The sequence below is a fragment of the Prionailurus bengalensis genome, chromosome C1 (genome assembly GCF_016509475.1).
Source record: "Prionailurus bengalensis isolate Pbe53 chromosome C1, Fcat_Pben_1.1_paternal_pri, whole genome shotgun sequence".
NCBI lineage: Eukaryota > Metazoa > Chordata > Mammalia > Carnivora > Felidae > Prionailurus > Prionailurus bengalensis.
The window spans coordinates 188,576,775-188,592,547 of record NC_057345.1 but is presented as its reverse complement, the minus strand read 5'-3'; the positions used below and the strand labels follow the sequence as shown (position 1 = coordinate 188,592,547).

The following is a 15,773-nucleotide window of genomic DNA, read 5'->3' as shown; positions in this document are numbered from 1 at the left end:
CATGATCCCAGGGTTGTGGGATCAAGCCCCACATCCAGCTCCATACTGAGCATGGAGCCTGTTAAGATTCTCTCTCTCTGCCTCTGCCCCTCTCCCCCACTTGTGTTCTCCCTCTCTCAAAACAAAACAAAACACACACACACAAAACAGGCATAGTTTTGTTAAAGGTAACCTATACTATTTCTTTTACTTTGCAAAATAGTTTTCCTGAGCTTGCCAATTTTTCAAGAATTTTGTGGATGTATGTCCACTTAAATAAAAGTTGAAATTAGCACTGGAAAAATAATATAAATTAATAGGGTGCTTATCTTTATAAGCATAATAAAAATCTTTTTCTTTATTTAAAGTTTTTTTTTAATGTTTATTTTTGAGAGAGAGAGAAAGAGAGCACAAGCAGGGAAGGGGCAGAGAGAGAGAGGGAGACACAGAATCCAAAGCAGCCTCCAGGCTCTGAGCTGTCAGCACAGAGCCCAACATGGGGTTTGAACCCACTAACCATGAGATCATAACCTGAGCTGAAGTCTGATGCTTAACCAACTGAGCCACCCAGGTGTCCCGAAAATCTTTTTCTTTATTTTAATAGGAGCTGTTAATTTGAGGATATTAAGAGAAGAATTTTAATGGAATTCTAATAGAAAGTTTGGGAACGACTTAGTAATAACTACATAGAAAACTGCACAAGGGAATGAAGATAAAAAAGCAAAACACATATTAACTCTAAGAAAATTAAGAAGTGATAGAGAAAAGGAAATATAATCATTGTAATTATATTGTTAAACCCTGAAAAATAGTTACATATACACAATAAACACTAAGTATTAGTCTAACAAAAAGTATGATCTATAATATATTGGAGGAATGAAGGGAAAAGAAATGTAAAATCTGTCGGGGAGGGTGTTGAGCTAATATTTTTCCTCTACAATAAGCAATTAATTGATAGTATCTAAAACTACAAAAAAATCACTTAATATAAGCATGTTACTTTGAAACATTATTTCATGACGAAAACCAGAGATATCCCTTTAAAAGCTTGAAAGGTGGCTTTTGAGGCTTTTAGGGGGTGGATAGGGCAGTATTCTAAAATTAAACCCAGGATTTACTTTATAGAGGTATGACTGAATGACAACATGGAATGGAGAGACTAATGCCATTGAGAGAAGGGAACAAAGGGATACACTACATAGGGCCACAGGGGAAGTATCAAGATGGTCAGGAGACAGAAGACAGAAGTGAGGAGAGAGTGAAGGCTAAAACCTCCATTGGGATTTATTTGAGAAAGCAATGCAGGAGAGGGTTAAAAATTTAGGATTGGCTAGCATGAATAATTCCCATAGGCGTTTGGCTGTAGGGGTAGTCTTTAGTTGCTTGGTACCTGGGCCTGGGATGATTTAGGGCAGGGGAAATATTGCCTCCCGGTGAGAGTTAGATAAGGAGTAGTTAGGGCTAAATTTTGGGATTGGTTTGCATATGAAAGATAGTCTTCTATCTAGCTAACCCCTTTTCTATCTCTAGGAATTGGTTAGCTCAGGAAGAGAACATCTGTCTCTGGCCAGCAAGCTTTTTAAGATGTCAAAACATCATAAAATAGAGGGGAAAAAAAAGATTAAACATGGGAGGAAAACAAAGTTCTTATTTGTTTCAACCATTGTAGAACTATTTGACTTTGAAACTATGTATCACATAACTGGGATAAAATAAAAGAATACATTTTCTACTTTAGGACTTGAATTTGCTAAAGCTTACAAAATAGATCTAGTTAAAAACAGAAACAACAACAACAACAAAAGGAATAGTAAGTGGCTTTAATCTAGTTTTTAGGCTTTTTAAGGCTTTTTCTAAGGCTTTAATCTAAAAAGCTATTGAGTAAGTGATGTTAAAACTCATGTTAAAGAATAAATACTAGTGAATTTCTGACTTGGCCATGCTGGAGTAACTGATATCAGATGTACTCTTCTGCTCTAAACAGCTATAAAATTGAGTAACTTATATGAAGGAACTATTTTCTTATATTTAACTTATATATAAAGTTCCTTTAACTTATATTAAAGGAACATTTAACAAGGGAAATTGGAGAGCTGTAATCCTTAAGAGGAGGGAAGCAGAAGTGAGCTCCACATTTACAACAGCTTTCTGTCTGGCAGTGAATCTGGCATAAGAAACTGAAACCCAGGGGTACTTGGGTGGTTTAGTGGGTTAAGCGGCTGACTTCGGCTCAGGTCATGATCTCATGGCTCCTTAGTTTGAGCTCTATGTCGTCCTCTGTGCTGACAGCTCAGAGTCTGGAGCCAGCCCTGGATTCTGTGTCTCCCCTTCTCTCTGCCCCTCCCCTGCTCATGTGCTTATTCTCTCTCTCTCCTTCAAAAAATACATTTAAAAAATTAAAAAAAAAAAGGAAGTGAAACCAAAGAGTGAGTGATATTGCTTGGTGGAGGAAGCAGAGGCTGAGAGAGGAAACAGATGAGAATTTGGGGCTGCTAAGGTGGCTGGAATTTGTAAGGTGGGGCACTGGAGAGGATGGAGGAGCAGACAAGGAGCCCCAGAAATCTGTATAGTTATTCCATTCAGGTCCTTGGTTGGATCCTATGGTGTGCATATGCAAAGGGAGTTTCTAGGAGAAATTACAGAGAATAGATGCTGGGGAACTGAGAGCTGAATAGAGATTTCAGAAATCACAAATTCAGAGTTATTGGAGTTTTATGCAGCTAACGTGGAGAGATTTTGTTGAACATTACCAGTATTAATCTGAGATCACAGAAAGTCCAAGTGTTAGGAATAAGGATCATGTCTTAAAAGTAAGGGTTAAGACACCAGTACCATGGACAAAGGCTGAGATAGGCCCATCATCGAACTAAGCTGTCATAGAATCAAGATGATCTGCCAGCAATTAACTGCCTTCCAGAAAAAAAAAGTCAAAACTTAGTAAGGGAAGATATAAAAACCCAGAGTGTCTACTGTATAGCCATTATACAATAAAAAGATGCTGCTCATGAGGAAATAAAACCAACAATAGAAGTAAACCCACAGGTGACCCAAATGTTTGAATTAGGAGACAAAAACTTGATAGCATCTGTCATAAATGTGTCAAACTGGAAAAGGAGGACCAAATGGATGATCACAATGGGAAATTTGAAGAAAATGGGAATTTAAAAACCAAATATAATTCTAGATCTGAAAAATACAATATTGAAATGAATTCATTTGAAACATTCTGGACAGAGCAGAAGAAAGGATCTGTGAATTGAAAGATAAGTTAGTAGAAATCATTCAAATTGTAGTTCAGAGAGAAAAAAGACTAAAAAAACCCAGAAGAGACTAGTGGGCCATATCACTCAATTTACAGATGTTCAGTTACATCCCAGAAGGAAGATATTTATTAGAGTATTTAGTATTTTAGGTTTTTCTCTGCTAAACATTTTCTAGAAATAATGGAAGACATCAATCAGTAGATTCAAGAAATTCAGTGAAGCTCAAGAAAAAGAAGTACAAAAATGATCATACCTAAGTATATCATAATAAAACTGCCAAAAAACCAAAAATAAAGAGAAAATCTTAAAGGTAGCCAGAGGGGAAGAACACAGCATGTTTAGATGAGAGTAACAACAGACTTCTCATCAGAAACAATGGAGTTCAGGAGATAAAGCAATGCCATCTTTCCAGTGCTGAAAAAAAAAAATCAACCTAAATTTCTAAATCCAGTGAAAATATTCTTTAAAAAGATAGTGAAAGGGGCGCCTGGGTGGCTCAGTTGGTTAAGCGTCCGACTTCAGCTCAGGTCACAATATCGCGGTCCGTGAGTTCAAGCCCCGCGTCGGGCTCTGGGCTGATGGCTCAGAGCCTGGAGCCTGCTTCCGATTCTGTGTCTCCCTCTATCTCTGCCCCTCCCCCTCCCCCGTTCATGCTCTGTCTCTCTCTGTCTCAAAAATAAATAAAACGTTAAAAAAATTAAAAAAAAAGAATCGAAGTTATTTAAAAAAAATAAAATAAAAAAAATAAAAAGATAGTGAAAGACAAAAGCTAAGAGAATGTGTATCTAAAAGACCTGAATTATAATAAACCTCAAAGGAAGCTTCAAGTTGGAGAGAAATGATCCTAGATAGAAGACCAGGTGCATAGGAAGGATTGAAGAGCACTGGTAATGGTGAATATATGGGTAAAAATAAAAGACTATTAAAAAAGAAAAGACTTTTTAAAATGTTTTCCAAATTTTGAATTTTTACGTAAGGGCTAAATACATTTTTGGTTCTTCAAAATTCCATCAGTAAACAAATTTACATATCATAATGTAATATGTATTGAATACCTCTATAAACCATTGAATAGGGCACCAGGTTGACTCAGTTGATTAAGCATCCAGCTTGATTCCAGCTCAGGTCATGATCTCACAGTTTGTGAGATCAAGCCCTACATCGGGTTCTGCATTGGCAGTGTAGAGCCTGCTTGGGATTCTCTCTCTCCCCTCTCTCTCTGCCCCTCCCCCACTTGCTCTCTCCCTCAAAATAAAATAAAATGTAAAAAAAAAAACCATTGAGAACTGCTAGTGAATAATTAAAATTTTCTATCAAAACATAATCACATGATTTCACAGTAAATTACCTATGAATGTTGTATATTCATTCTGGTCCTGAATTAAAATATCTCATAATTTACAAATTCTTAAGATCTTGGTATTCTCTTTCTCAGAGAAGACTTTGTTGATGATTGCTCTACAGTAGGTCCTACAGTGATGCTCTATTACAGATAATGATGGTCACAGTGTAACTCTTCCATTTATGTGTTGACCTCCTTTCTCAGTAGCCTGCAGGCTCCCCATGGTCAAGGGCTTTACCTTACTATGCTCTATTATATCTCTGATGCCTAGAATTCATTAACATTTAACAAATACTTATTGAATTAAAATGTATTTTTTCCAGAAAGCCAACAATTTAATAAAGGAAACATTTTAATTAAAAAAATCGTTCTCTGAAAGACTACTAATTGTTTAAAACAAAATAATAATGATGAATGGTAAAATTTGTAGCATATGTAGAAGAAGAATATATGATAAGAGTAGCACAAAGAATGTGGAGAAGAGGGAATCCCTGTGCACTGTTGGCAGGAATGTAAATTGGTGTAGCCACTATGGAAAACAATACGGAGGTTCCTCAAAAATTAAAAATAGAATTACGATATGATCGAGCAATGCCACTTCTGGGTATATATCCAAAGAAAACAAAATCGCTATCTCGAAAAGACATCTGCACCTCCATGTTCATTGCAGCATTATTTATAGTAATCAAGACATGGAAACAATCTAATTGTCCATGGGTGAATGGCTTAAAAAATTTGATACACACACACACACACACACACACACAGAGGAATATTATCCATCCATAAAAGGAGATCCTGCCAGTTGTAACAATATGGATGGACCTAGAGGGCATTATGCTAAGTGAAATGAGAGAGAAAGACAAGTATTGTATGATTTCACTTATGTGTGGAATCTAATAGCTCCAAAAAAACAACTTATAGTCACAGAGAACAGATTAGTGGTTGCCAGACGTGAGGTTTGGGGAGTAGGCAAAAGGGTGAAGGTGGTCAAAATGTACAAACTTCCAGTTATAAGTAAGTAATAGCATGGTGACTATAGTTAGTAATACTGTATTGTGTGTTTGACAGCGCTAAGAGAGTTGATCTTAAAAATTCTCTCATTACAAGGAAAAAAATTGTAACTTTGTGCTTATGAGCATTAACTAAATTTACTGTGATAATCATTTCACAATATATACAAATATCATTATGCTATACACCTAAAAGTAATGGAATATTGTATGCCAATTATATTTTTAAACAAATATTTTTTAAAAGTCCCTAGACTGGAGAATAATGAGATTTTTTTTTCTAATTAGCAAAAGGGTGTGTGAATCTTAAAGGTCACGTAATAGTGGTATTGTGTTACAGAGCTCAAGGTTGGGAGAGAATTCCAAGTTGAGATGATGGTATACGTTTTATCAGTAAGTTAAGGAACAAAGACTGAAAAGGATGTTGGATATCTTTCGATATTGGGTTTTTGGATTACCTAGATTTGCTGGATTGGATATTGGATTACCTTTTATAACATTGTTTCAGTAGAGTGTTGAGGCTAAACTTTTGTGTAGAGTTAAAAAGAGAATGTAGTCAGTGCATATTTCAAAACACTGTAATTGATGTTACATATAAAAAAGATCTTGGTTTTTGTTGACATTAAGGTATATGTGACTGTGAGATTGAAAAGTTATAAAGCTAACAATATATGTAAACATCATTAGGTTGTACACAAAAGTACACAAAAGTATAGTTTATGGACATATTTATTCAGAAATTATACCTGAAATTCAAACTGAAAATTTAATAATTCTTTTTATATGTGTTTTGTATCAAGATTCCCAGGCATCAGGATGATGAGCGGAATAATATTTACTTGGAACTGATGAGATATGACAATACAGAAAAATATCCTTTCTTGTTAGGGAGTGTTCAGGTACATCTTTATGAAGTAATTCAGGTATGTATCAAAGTTATTTTTTCACCTTGGTATCACACTGTCCAGTTGGTGTTTGTTATTATTTATCTGTATCTGATGAACTCCTTGTGGTTTATTATCTACCTTCAAACTCATGTGCTTAGGAAACAATATCTCCCTTGGGCTATATTTAAAAAAACAAAAGAGTTTGTAACAGCATAATATTTTTAAAAATTTATTATGTAGAAGGGCAGTGATACCTAAAAGACTAATGAGCATGTTTTATTTTTTTTTCTGGAATGTTTTTAAGCAGGACTCAAACCACAAACTCTCTTAGTTGACAGCGCAAATTTCAGTTCTTTATCCTTAGCTGGGCTGCTTTCTGTCTGCCCTGTGCATATGTTGTTTAGGGGTCCGCCAGAGTTTGGGACGGGATTTATACACAGGATTTCTGGTTTCTTCTCTCTTGCTTTCTCCTTTGTAGGAGTACCCTCTCACTTTCCAGCAGCCATACTGCTCTGAACTCGAAGGAAGAGAACTAACTGATTAGTGAACAAATATAGACAAACTTAAGGATTTTCAGAAATATTCCTTAGGACACAAAGCAAGGAAGCCTTCAAAGACTAATGGAGTTAGATCAAAAGACATAGGAGCCAGATTCCAGGGACTTCTGTTGGCCAATTTCAGGATAATTTGAACATCCAAAAGACCATTACAAATTCTGAATGAGGAAAAAATCCATAAATCTTGGTGATCTTAAAAAAAAGAATAGGGGAAGAAAAATGGAATTTTAAAACTTTCAAACAGAAGAATGCCAATTAGTAAGTGTAGGAAGAATGATAGAATTACAGATTGACCATTTCTGCAGTTCTTTTTTTTTAATGTTTATTTTTGAGAGAGAAAGAGGGAGGGTCAGAGAGAGAGGGAGACAAGGAATCTGAAGCAGGCTCCAGGATCTGGGCTGTCAGCACAGAGCCCAACGCAGGGCCCAAACTCATGAACTGCAAGATCACGATCTGAGCCAAAGTCTGGCGCTCAACTAACTGAGCCACCCAGGCACCCCTTGCAGTTCTTTATAATGAATGATGATTAGTTCAATCAAGACTTACCATTGCTACTAAAAACATTAGGTAAGGGGTTATTGGGGAATAAAATATTTCCATGATGCCACCATTAACAGCCTACAGATTAATTGTTGCAAAGGGCAAAAGATGCCTCTACAATAGAGCAATGTTGTGGTTATTGCTTTAACCGAGAGCTTGAACTTAGTATAAGTAATTGTGGACAATTTAACATCGTATGCTTCCTATGGTGGTACAATATGAAGTATACAGCATTACCTATGAATGGTTCTCATCAAAAATGTTTAACCCAAATTTAACAAAGCAGGGTCTAGATCTAACTTTTAGTTTATAGGAATTAGGAGATAGGGAAAAAATTAATACCATGTTGATATAAGATAAATACATAATGTGGACATACCAGCTTAGATTCCTTAAAAAGTTAAGGTTATTAAAAAAAAATAAAGATGGAGGTAACTGTTCTAGATTAGAAGACATACAGCTTTGATTGAATACAGGTTTGAAAAAGATAAGTTATAAAAAGACCTTCTTGAGACAATTAGGAAAATTTTGAATTTATATCACGTATTAGATAAAACCCTAAAATAACTGTTAATATTCTGAAATGTAATACTGATATTGTGGTTACATAGAAGAATGTCCTTATTTTTATGGTACACAAGGTGAAGATTTAACATTTTGGTATAAAGTGACATGATGGCTGCAACTTACAAATGTGCATACACGTAGATAAAGCAAGCGTGGCAAAATGTTGAAACAGTTTTTAACAGTTGTTAAATGTTTGAACTTGTTTAATCTAGGTGTAGGGTGTGTCGATAACTTATTGCTGTAGTCTTTCAGATGATCTATATGTTTCAAAGTTTCATAATGAGAATTTGGGGGAAATCAGCTTTTTCAGAATATTAACAGGCATCAGACAAAGGAGGAGAGCATACTGACTAATGAATAAGAGTAAGCAGTTGAAGATTCTCAGAAAATTAGGGGGGAAGGATCTTGGAAATGACTAAAATTTCCTCTACTATATAGCAAGTTATGCATCAGAAAAATGTATATTATTAGTCACATTTTGTTGAAGGGAGTAGGGCATTTGGACTATAGTTGTATGTGTAAACTCAGTATTTTTATGATGATAAAAATTTTTAGATGAAAAATATGACTGACCATCCCACAATTGTAATATAGCATTTCATTTCTCAGAATTTCATTCCACATCTTTTTAATAAACATAAACAGAAAAATAGAAAATATAAAAAGCACCAAATGCAAATTATAGGACTGAAAAATACAATATCTAAAATCAGAAATTCATTTGATGGATTTAGCAGAATAGAGATGCCAAAGGAAAGACTATTCTTTTTCCTCTTAATTTCTTTTTTTTTTTAATTTTTTTTTAACGTTTATTTATTTTTGAGACAGAGAGAGACAGAGCATGAACAGGGGAGGGGCAGAGAGAGAGGGAGACACAGAATCGGAAACAGGCTCCAGGCTCTGAGCGGTCAGCACAGAGCCCGACGCGGGGCTCGAACTCACGGACCGTGAGATCATGACCTGAGCCGAAGTCGGACGCTTAACCGACCGAGCCACCCAGGCGCCCCTCCTCCTAATTTCTTTAAGATATATTACTACTTAAAAATATAACCTTCATACCACTTTGGGGAAGATACACAAATCTTGCAGTTTTATAGGTTCTATAACCTTGCCTTGTGTAGTTTATAATGTTTGTAAATGTAATGCATATGACAACTATAGCATAAAGGGTAGGTAACGGGCGAGCTTTAAAGGACCTATAAAATTATGGGATTTGTGTATTTTTCCCAAAGTGGTACAAAGTAAATGTAATCCAGTTGAAGTTCCTATGCTGTCACCTGGTTCAATCTCCTGCCCTTCCCCCGCCCCCGAAATATAATAGTTATCTTAAACTGTATTTATTGCTTTGTTTTTTTCCATAGTTTTACTACTTATATATAGTTGCAAACTAATATAATTTGTTTCTAAAATATTATGCTTCTAAGATCAATACAGGTAATCTCATTTGCTGGAGCTCATTATCTCTCTGCTATATACTGTTCCATGTGGAGCATTTCTCATTTTATTTGTCTATAGATTTGTTGATGGGCATTTGAATTGTTTTCAGTTTTTACTATTCTCTCTGCTGCGATGAATTTTCTTGAACGTATCTTCCAATGCATATCTGAAAAAGTCTCTACATTATGATGAATTGCTCTCTATGAGTCTCTTTGATGCATTGCTACATCGTATGGAAAAGAGACCATTATTATTTAATGGACACAGTCATCAAGGAAAGCAATTTTGGTTATTTTTGGATTTCCCCAAAGAGCTGTATGATTTTAGCTGTGGTGTGTTCAAGATATTCTGTTTCTGTATAATATCTGTCAGCATCCTTCTATAGGAACTTCTACCTTAATTAAGAATTGTGTCATTTTCCTTATTAGAATTTCTCAGTTACTCACTTTTGGTCAAAACTAAGATCCCAGAAGTACAAAGCTGACCATAAGTACTTTGGGGGTTTTTGTTTTTAGTTTTTGTTTTGATACAGTTTTATTAGCTGGATGTTGTCTTGGGATGATGACTGTATAATAATATTTAAACATCTGCATATCAGACAATAGAGGAAAATAAGAACTATGCAACAATCACAAATGTAATAATAAATTTTTTGAATCCACTTTGTATCCAGCCCTACTGAAAGTAGGTCTAATGGGAGAGTAAGTCCCATGGATGAATTTGGCCCACCTTAAATAGACACGTAGCCTTTAAAAACAAAACAAAACAAAACAAAACAAAACAAAACAAAACAAACTGTTCTTTTGAGATAATTGTAGATTCAGATGCAGTTGAAAGAAATAATAGAGATCCTTTGTATCCTTTACTCAGTTTCCTCTGATGGTAACATCTTTCAAAACTATGGCACAGTATCTCAACCATGATACAGAATGTTTCCACCTCTACCAGGATCCCTCATGTTGCCCTTTTATAGCTACATCTACTTCCCTCCTGCCCTACCCCCTCCTTAACCCTTGGCAACCAACCACTAATGTTTTCCTCCCTTATTTAATGCTCTCATTTCAAGGATATTACATAAATGGAATCACACAGTATGTAACCTTTCATGGTGGGTTTTTTCACTCAGTGTAATTTTCTGGGAAGTCATCCAGGTTGTTCTGTGTTTCACTAGTTCATTCCTTTTCTGCTAATGAGTAACACTACAGGGTGTGAGTGTACCACATTTTTTTTTTAACAGTTTGCCCATTGGAGGACATCTGGGTTTCCAGTTCTGGGCTGTTCTGATTAAAGTTGTTATAAACATTCATGTATAGGTTTTTGCGCAAGTGCAAGTGTTCATTAATCAGATAAATTTCTGGTTTGTAAGATAGTTGCATGTAGAGTCATTAAAGAAACTGTCAAACTGTTTTCTGGAGTGGCTAGGCCTTTGTACATCTTCATCAGAAATGAATATGCAGTTTCTCAGCATCCTCATCAGCATTTGTATTGATGCCATTTTACAGTTTAGCCATTCTGATAGGTGTGTAGTAGTATCTCATTTTGGTATTAATTTGTAGTTCCCTAATAACCAATAATAGTGAACATCTTTTCATGAAGGCCTCTTAATTTATTAATGATTCTACTTTTCCTGAAGTGTTTACCTGGGTATAACAGCATGTGCAGGCTACTGTGTAGATAGACTCTACCACACTGGAGAATAAAAGGTCAAGGAGAATATTATAATCTAGAATTATTGTAGTCAACAAATTTATGCTGGTTTGTCTGATCTCTAAAGCTTGAGCTGTATCATTTGAGTCACATGCAGGGGTAAATTATAAACCATTTGTTTTAGTTCTAGAACTGCTAGCTAGGGGAGAATTTGTCATGCAGACTGGTCAAATTTAGAACTTGGATGAATTGGGAAGACCTGATGACCAGACCCAAACTACAGATCATGTTTAGAAGCATGGAAGGGCCATTTTAGTGCAAAACAGTTATTCCACAGGTATACATGAAGAGGCCGCAAATGTATTGTTATGATTACCAGTTATTATCAATTACTTTCTGAATATAATTGGCCTTATTGCGGAGAACAAAGACCTTGAGTTGAATTTTAAAAGTCACATAATAGGTTCTACATAGCTTTGTAAAAAAATGATTGATCTGTAGCTTGTATCATGAATCCCTTGTTTCTTCTCATCCCTGATACATCTTGCATTCCTTTGAGGCTCTGGGAGAAAACAGAAACATCAGCTAATTGTTAGGGCCTAGGGTCTAGTTAAGGCATATAAACATATTGGAATTTATAATATTCCTGTATTGATTATAAAAGGAATGCGAGTAATAATTTTGGGATGAACTCTGGTACTACTTTTGACTATTGGTTTAGCTATATGATCCTTATCAGATAAGCCTAGGACTAGGTGATAAACAGAAAGATGGGTAGTACTGTAATTCTTTGAGAAAGTCAAGAGAGAATTTGAAGGTGTGAAATATTGTTAGACTAATGCCTTGTAAAGCATCATACCTTTGACTATCTATCTCTCTATACCCTTGAGTAGTTTAACATTGCCCCCACCTCCACCCCACCCTGCACTTTCCCAGACTGGGCCTAAGCCCAGTAACTTGCTTTGGGAAGAGCAAAACCAATTTCAGGACAGGTTGCCAAATAGCTCATTGCCACACATAGAAACTCACCAGAGGAGCTGAGTGAAAGCAAGCCTAAAACTCAGTGGATTTGAGAAGCACATTCAAGATGAACATATTAATTGGCTCCAGTGAAGGCTTAATTGGCAGATCTCAGTGAGACCTAGAGGAAAAACTCAAAGATATTACCATAGTTGAAAATATGACTAAAAGTTTACTTTATGTATGAGGGAGATGAATCACTCTGTAGGTCAAGTTCTGTCATCAAAAGCAGAGGCACAGTTTATAAAAGGGAAGAAAAAAGCAGTCTTGAAACAATACAGTATTTCCCCAGTCCCCACTTTGGGAAAAGGGATGCTATCAAGAGTAAGAAGCTATAAAGAGCAGATTGACAGGATCATTAAGGAAATCTATTTCAGTTATTTGCGAATTTTCTGAGAAATCTTGTGACTATATGAAGAACATATATGATATGCTAATTCTATGTGAAGTCGGCCATGTACCACCAGATGTTATTTCCTTCATTGTAATGCTTCACCAGGAACTGAGAGGGCAGGAGTTAAATAGGTTCTGCAGATTGCTGGGTTTTACAGGTGGTGAGGATGTATGAACCAGGTGCTAAAGTTTTCACTAAATGAGAATTATGACCAGAATGTCTGAAACACATGCCAGATAGCATGAAGCTTAAAAATGGAAAACTGCTTATATCTATGTGTAATAATATGATCTAGGAGCACTAGAAGGGAAATGTGGAGGATGCTGCTCCACCTCCTGGTCTTGAGGTATGTGGGCCTTCACTTGAGTCTATGAGGGAAACAGCATCCTTAGTGGTAAGCCAAGTCTTAGGTAAAGAGGAAATGTTTAGTGGAGCAGTTAAAAATGGGAGGTTGTTTGTTAACCCTGGGATGCTGGATTAAATGGGAGGACTGATAGCACGGCAGAGATGATGAGAGGTGGTGAACAAGGATACCCAAGGTTTACCTGGTTAAAAAAATGCCAACAGTCCTGACGATGAGAGAAGCAGCCCTATCATGAGTCAGCTTATCATGCAGATTTTTGTTAAACCCCACAAAGGAGTGCAGGCGTGGTCCTTTAAGACTTGGAGAAAGGGGAACTATGACTAGCAGAAACATTTTGGTCTAAAACATAATGTAAATATGAACATTTACTTTTGGTACAACCTAGAATTTTTATTTTCTTCCAAATATTCATTATAATTGTATTTAGCTATTAAATTAACATGTGCATTAAAAATCACGATCTGATTTTCCAAAATTTATGAGTTAGTTTAGATTACATATGGATGATTATATGAGTGACTCTGTATTTGAGAATTTTATCATTTATTACTTTTTTCCAGAAAGGGTGCTTTATTGAAGAATTTCAAATGTTGAATAAAAACATAGTAAGAACTTTACTGAAACTTCCAAAGCTTTGTGCACATACTTAACATTTTTTATAGCTTTGCTCTGATATAGTTTTAACCTCTGATAGTGTTTCCATTCTCTTTGTTACTCTACCAGTCACTATTTGAATTCATAGAAATTTATTAAATAGAAAGAACAATATTTGCTCACAAAATCTTCATCTCCACCTTTCTGTTTGTTTGTTTTAAATGCTGCTACCTTACTGCTAAATGGTGAACAGGAAAATTGAAATCATTGGATAAGAGAGTAAAATATCCTAGCTGCTTCTTTGACTATTCAGCTTTAATTGAGGAAATATTTTTCTCCTTGAGGAGTTTCTGAAGAGTTGTTTACAGTTCTCACTTGAATTTCTTTTTAAGTGCTTAAAATTATTATTTTGATTAATTGATCTTCTATTCAAAGAGACTTTTGCCAATAGCTAAAACAGGGACAAGGAACATAAAGAAGAGAATGATGGACATTTGAGGTCATAACCTCTGATACCCTCCTTCATTTCACATTTGAGCAAGCTGGGGTTCAGAGAGATGAAATCACTTGTCTGAATAAAATTTTTATCTGAAAATGGAAGTGGAGATAGGAGAAGTGTGAGTAAATACTTTAAAACCATATGCATGTATGTTCATATATGTATCAAGGTAATCCTATTAATTATAAATTGAAATTTTCTCTTTAACACTCATATAATATTCCTTAACATAAAGTTTTTAACATTTCAGGAACTCCATAGATTCTTCTATCGGGGTTCCTTGGGTGAATTTTTTTGTTTTTTAATCAGGATGTATTAATGCTTTGGTTTTTTAAACATAAATTTGTGACGTAAAAATATTAGTTGGCTATCACTTTTTCATTAAAATATCTTTCTGATCAATAAAATATTTGCCACATGTTTAGTTTATTTGCAGGGTGGAGGTGGAATTTATGTTCTCCTATGGAAACTTTGGTTATGGATTTTCACATCAGGTTAGTTCCTCTCTTTTAAAAATTATTCTATAGCTCTTTAGTCAAATCTCTTCTGAGCCTCTGTTCAGTTTGATAAATCCTTTAAAATACATATTCTTTTTAAAAAATGAAATAAATATTTTTAAAAGAATGCTGTTTTTCTCCGACCTAAGGATAAAGGAAACTACCATTTTTATTTCCGTGTACATTTAAAAATAATCTTTATTCAAAACAACTTTATCATAAAACTTTGCTCTTGTGTCTGTGTTGTCATTGGGTTAAAAACAATTATTTTAAGTATGTAAGAAGTGTAGATTTTTGTATCTAAAAATACTTATTAAAAATGGAGTAATTAATTATATTCACATAACATTTTTTACTCTGGTCACATATGTTCCCCCCCCCCCCCCCCCCAGTTATTTCAATATTTGGTGTTATTTTAGCCTTCCTTCATTTATCAAGAAAGTAGTATTTTCAAAGAAGTTAATCTTCCTAGCTTTGGCCTGACCCCTTTAAATTCATTACATATATCCATGTTCCAGTGGAAACTTTTGTACGTTAACCTGTGCCCTGTTCTTTTATTATGTCCTTAGGCTACATTTGTTTTGAAATAGCTCTTGATATACCTTGGTATTACCACAACTTTGGGGCGTTTATAAATCCAGTGCCATCAGTGGTGCTGTTATATAGGGGATATGACCTGTATACTTTGCATATAATCTTTCATTTCTGTTTTTTGCTATTTTTTTATACTCTTGGGTTTTTTTTTTTTAAATTAGGAATTGAGAGTAGGTACATTATTCTTATTAAATAAGTCTATTGCTGTATTATCCCTGGTAAAATGTTATTCTAAAATTTTGCCTATGGTATATCATAATAGTTTTTAATGCATTTTGAATCAGAAGTGATATACAGAAGAAAGCACTAGACACAATCTTTTTTTCATCTTTTTTCCTTCTTTCCTTTGATTTTTCTTTCTTTTCCTTCTGCTTATTTATTTTCTTGTGAATTGGCCCTTATAGGGACTTCTGTTTAGTCCCTTTTGTAACAGTTTATAAGCACCAACTTCAGAGGTAGATTTTGTGTCTGGATATAAGTAAAACATGCGGCAATCACATTCGTAGGGGATACCCTCTTTTCAGATAAGACTAGGCAAGTATTGTTTTATGTAAGTGGGCTCTACCAAAAACATGG

At 35.1% G+C, this 15,773-nt stretch overlaps 1 protein-coding gene across 6 annotated transcripts in view; it reads left to right on the top strand.

Moving 5' to 3' along the window:
* Window positions 1-15,773, top strand: part of C2CD6 (C2 calcium dependent domain containing 6) — a 186,049-nt gene that overhangs the window by 61,221 nt on the left and 109,055 nt on the right. For 5 of the 6 annotated variants that reach the window (XM_043577483.1, XM_043577485.1, XM_043577481.1 and 2 more), the window contains 3 exons: window positions 6,401-6,523; window positions 13,574-13,618; window positions 14,532-14,600. In XM_043577483.1, coding sequence (XP_043433418.1) covers window positions 6,401-6,523; window positions 13,574-13,618; window positions 14,532-14,600 — 237 coding nt within the window. The remainder of the gene's footprint in view (window positions 1-6,400; window positions 6,524-13,573; window positions 13,619-14,531; window positions 14,601-15,773) is intronic. The other variant, XM_043577482.1, reaches the window with a different exon arrangement.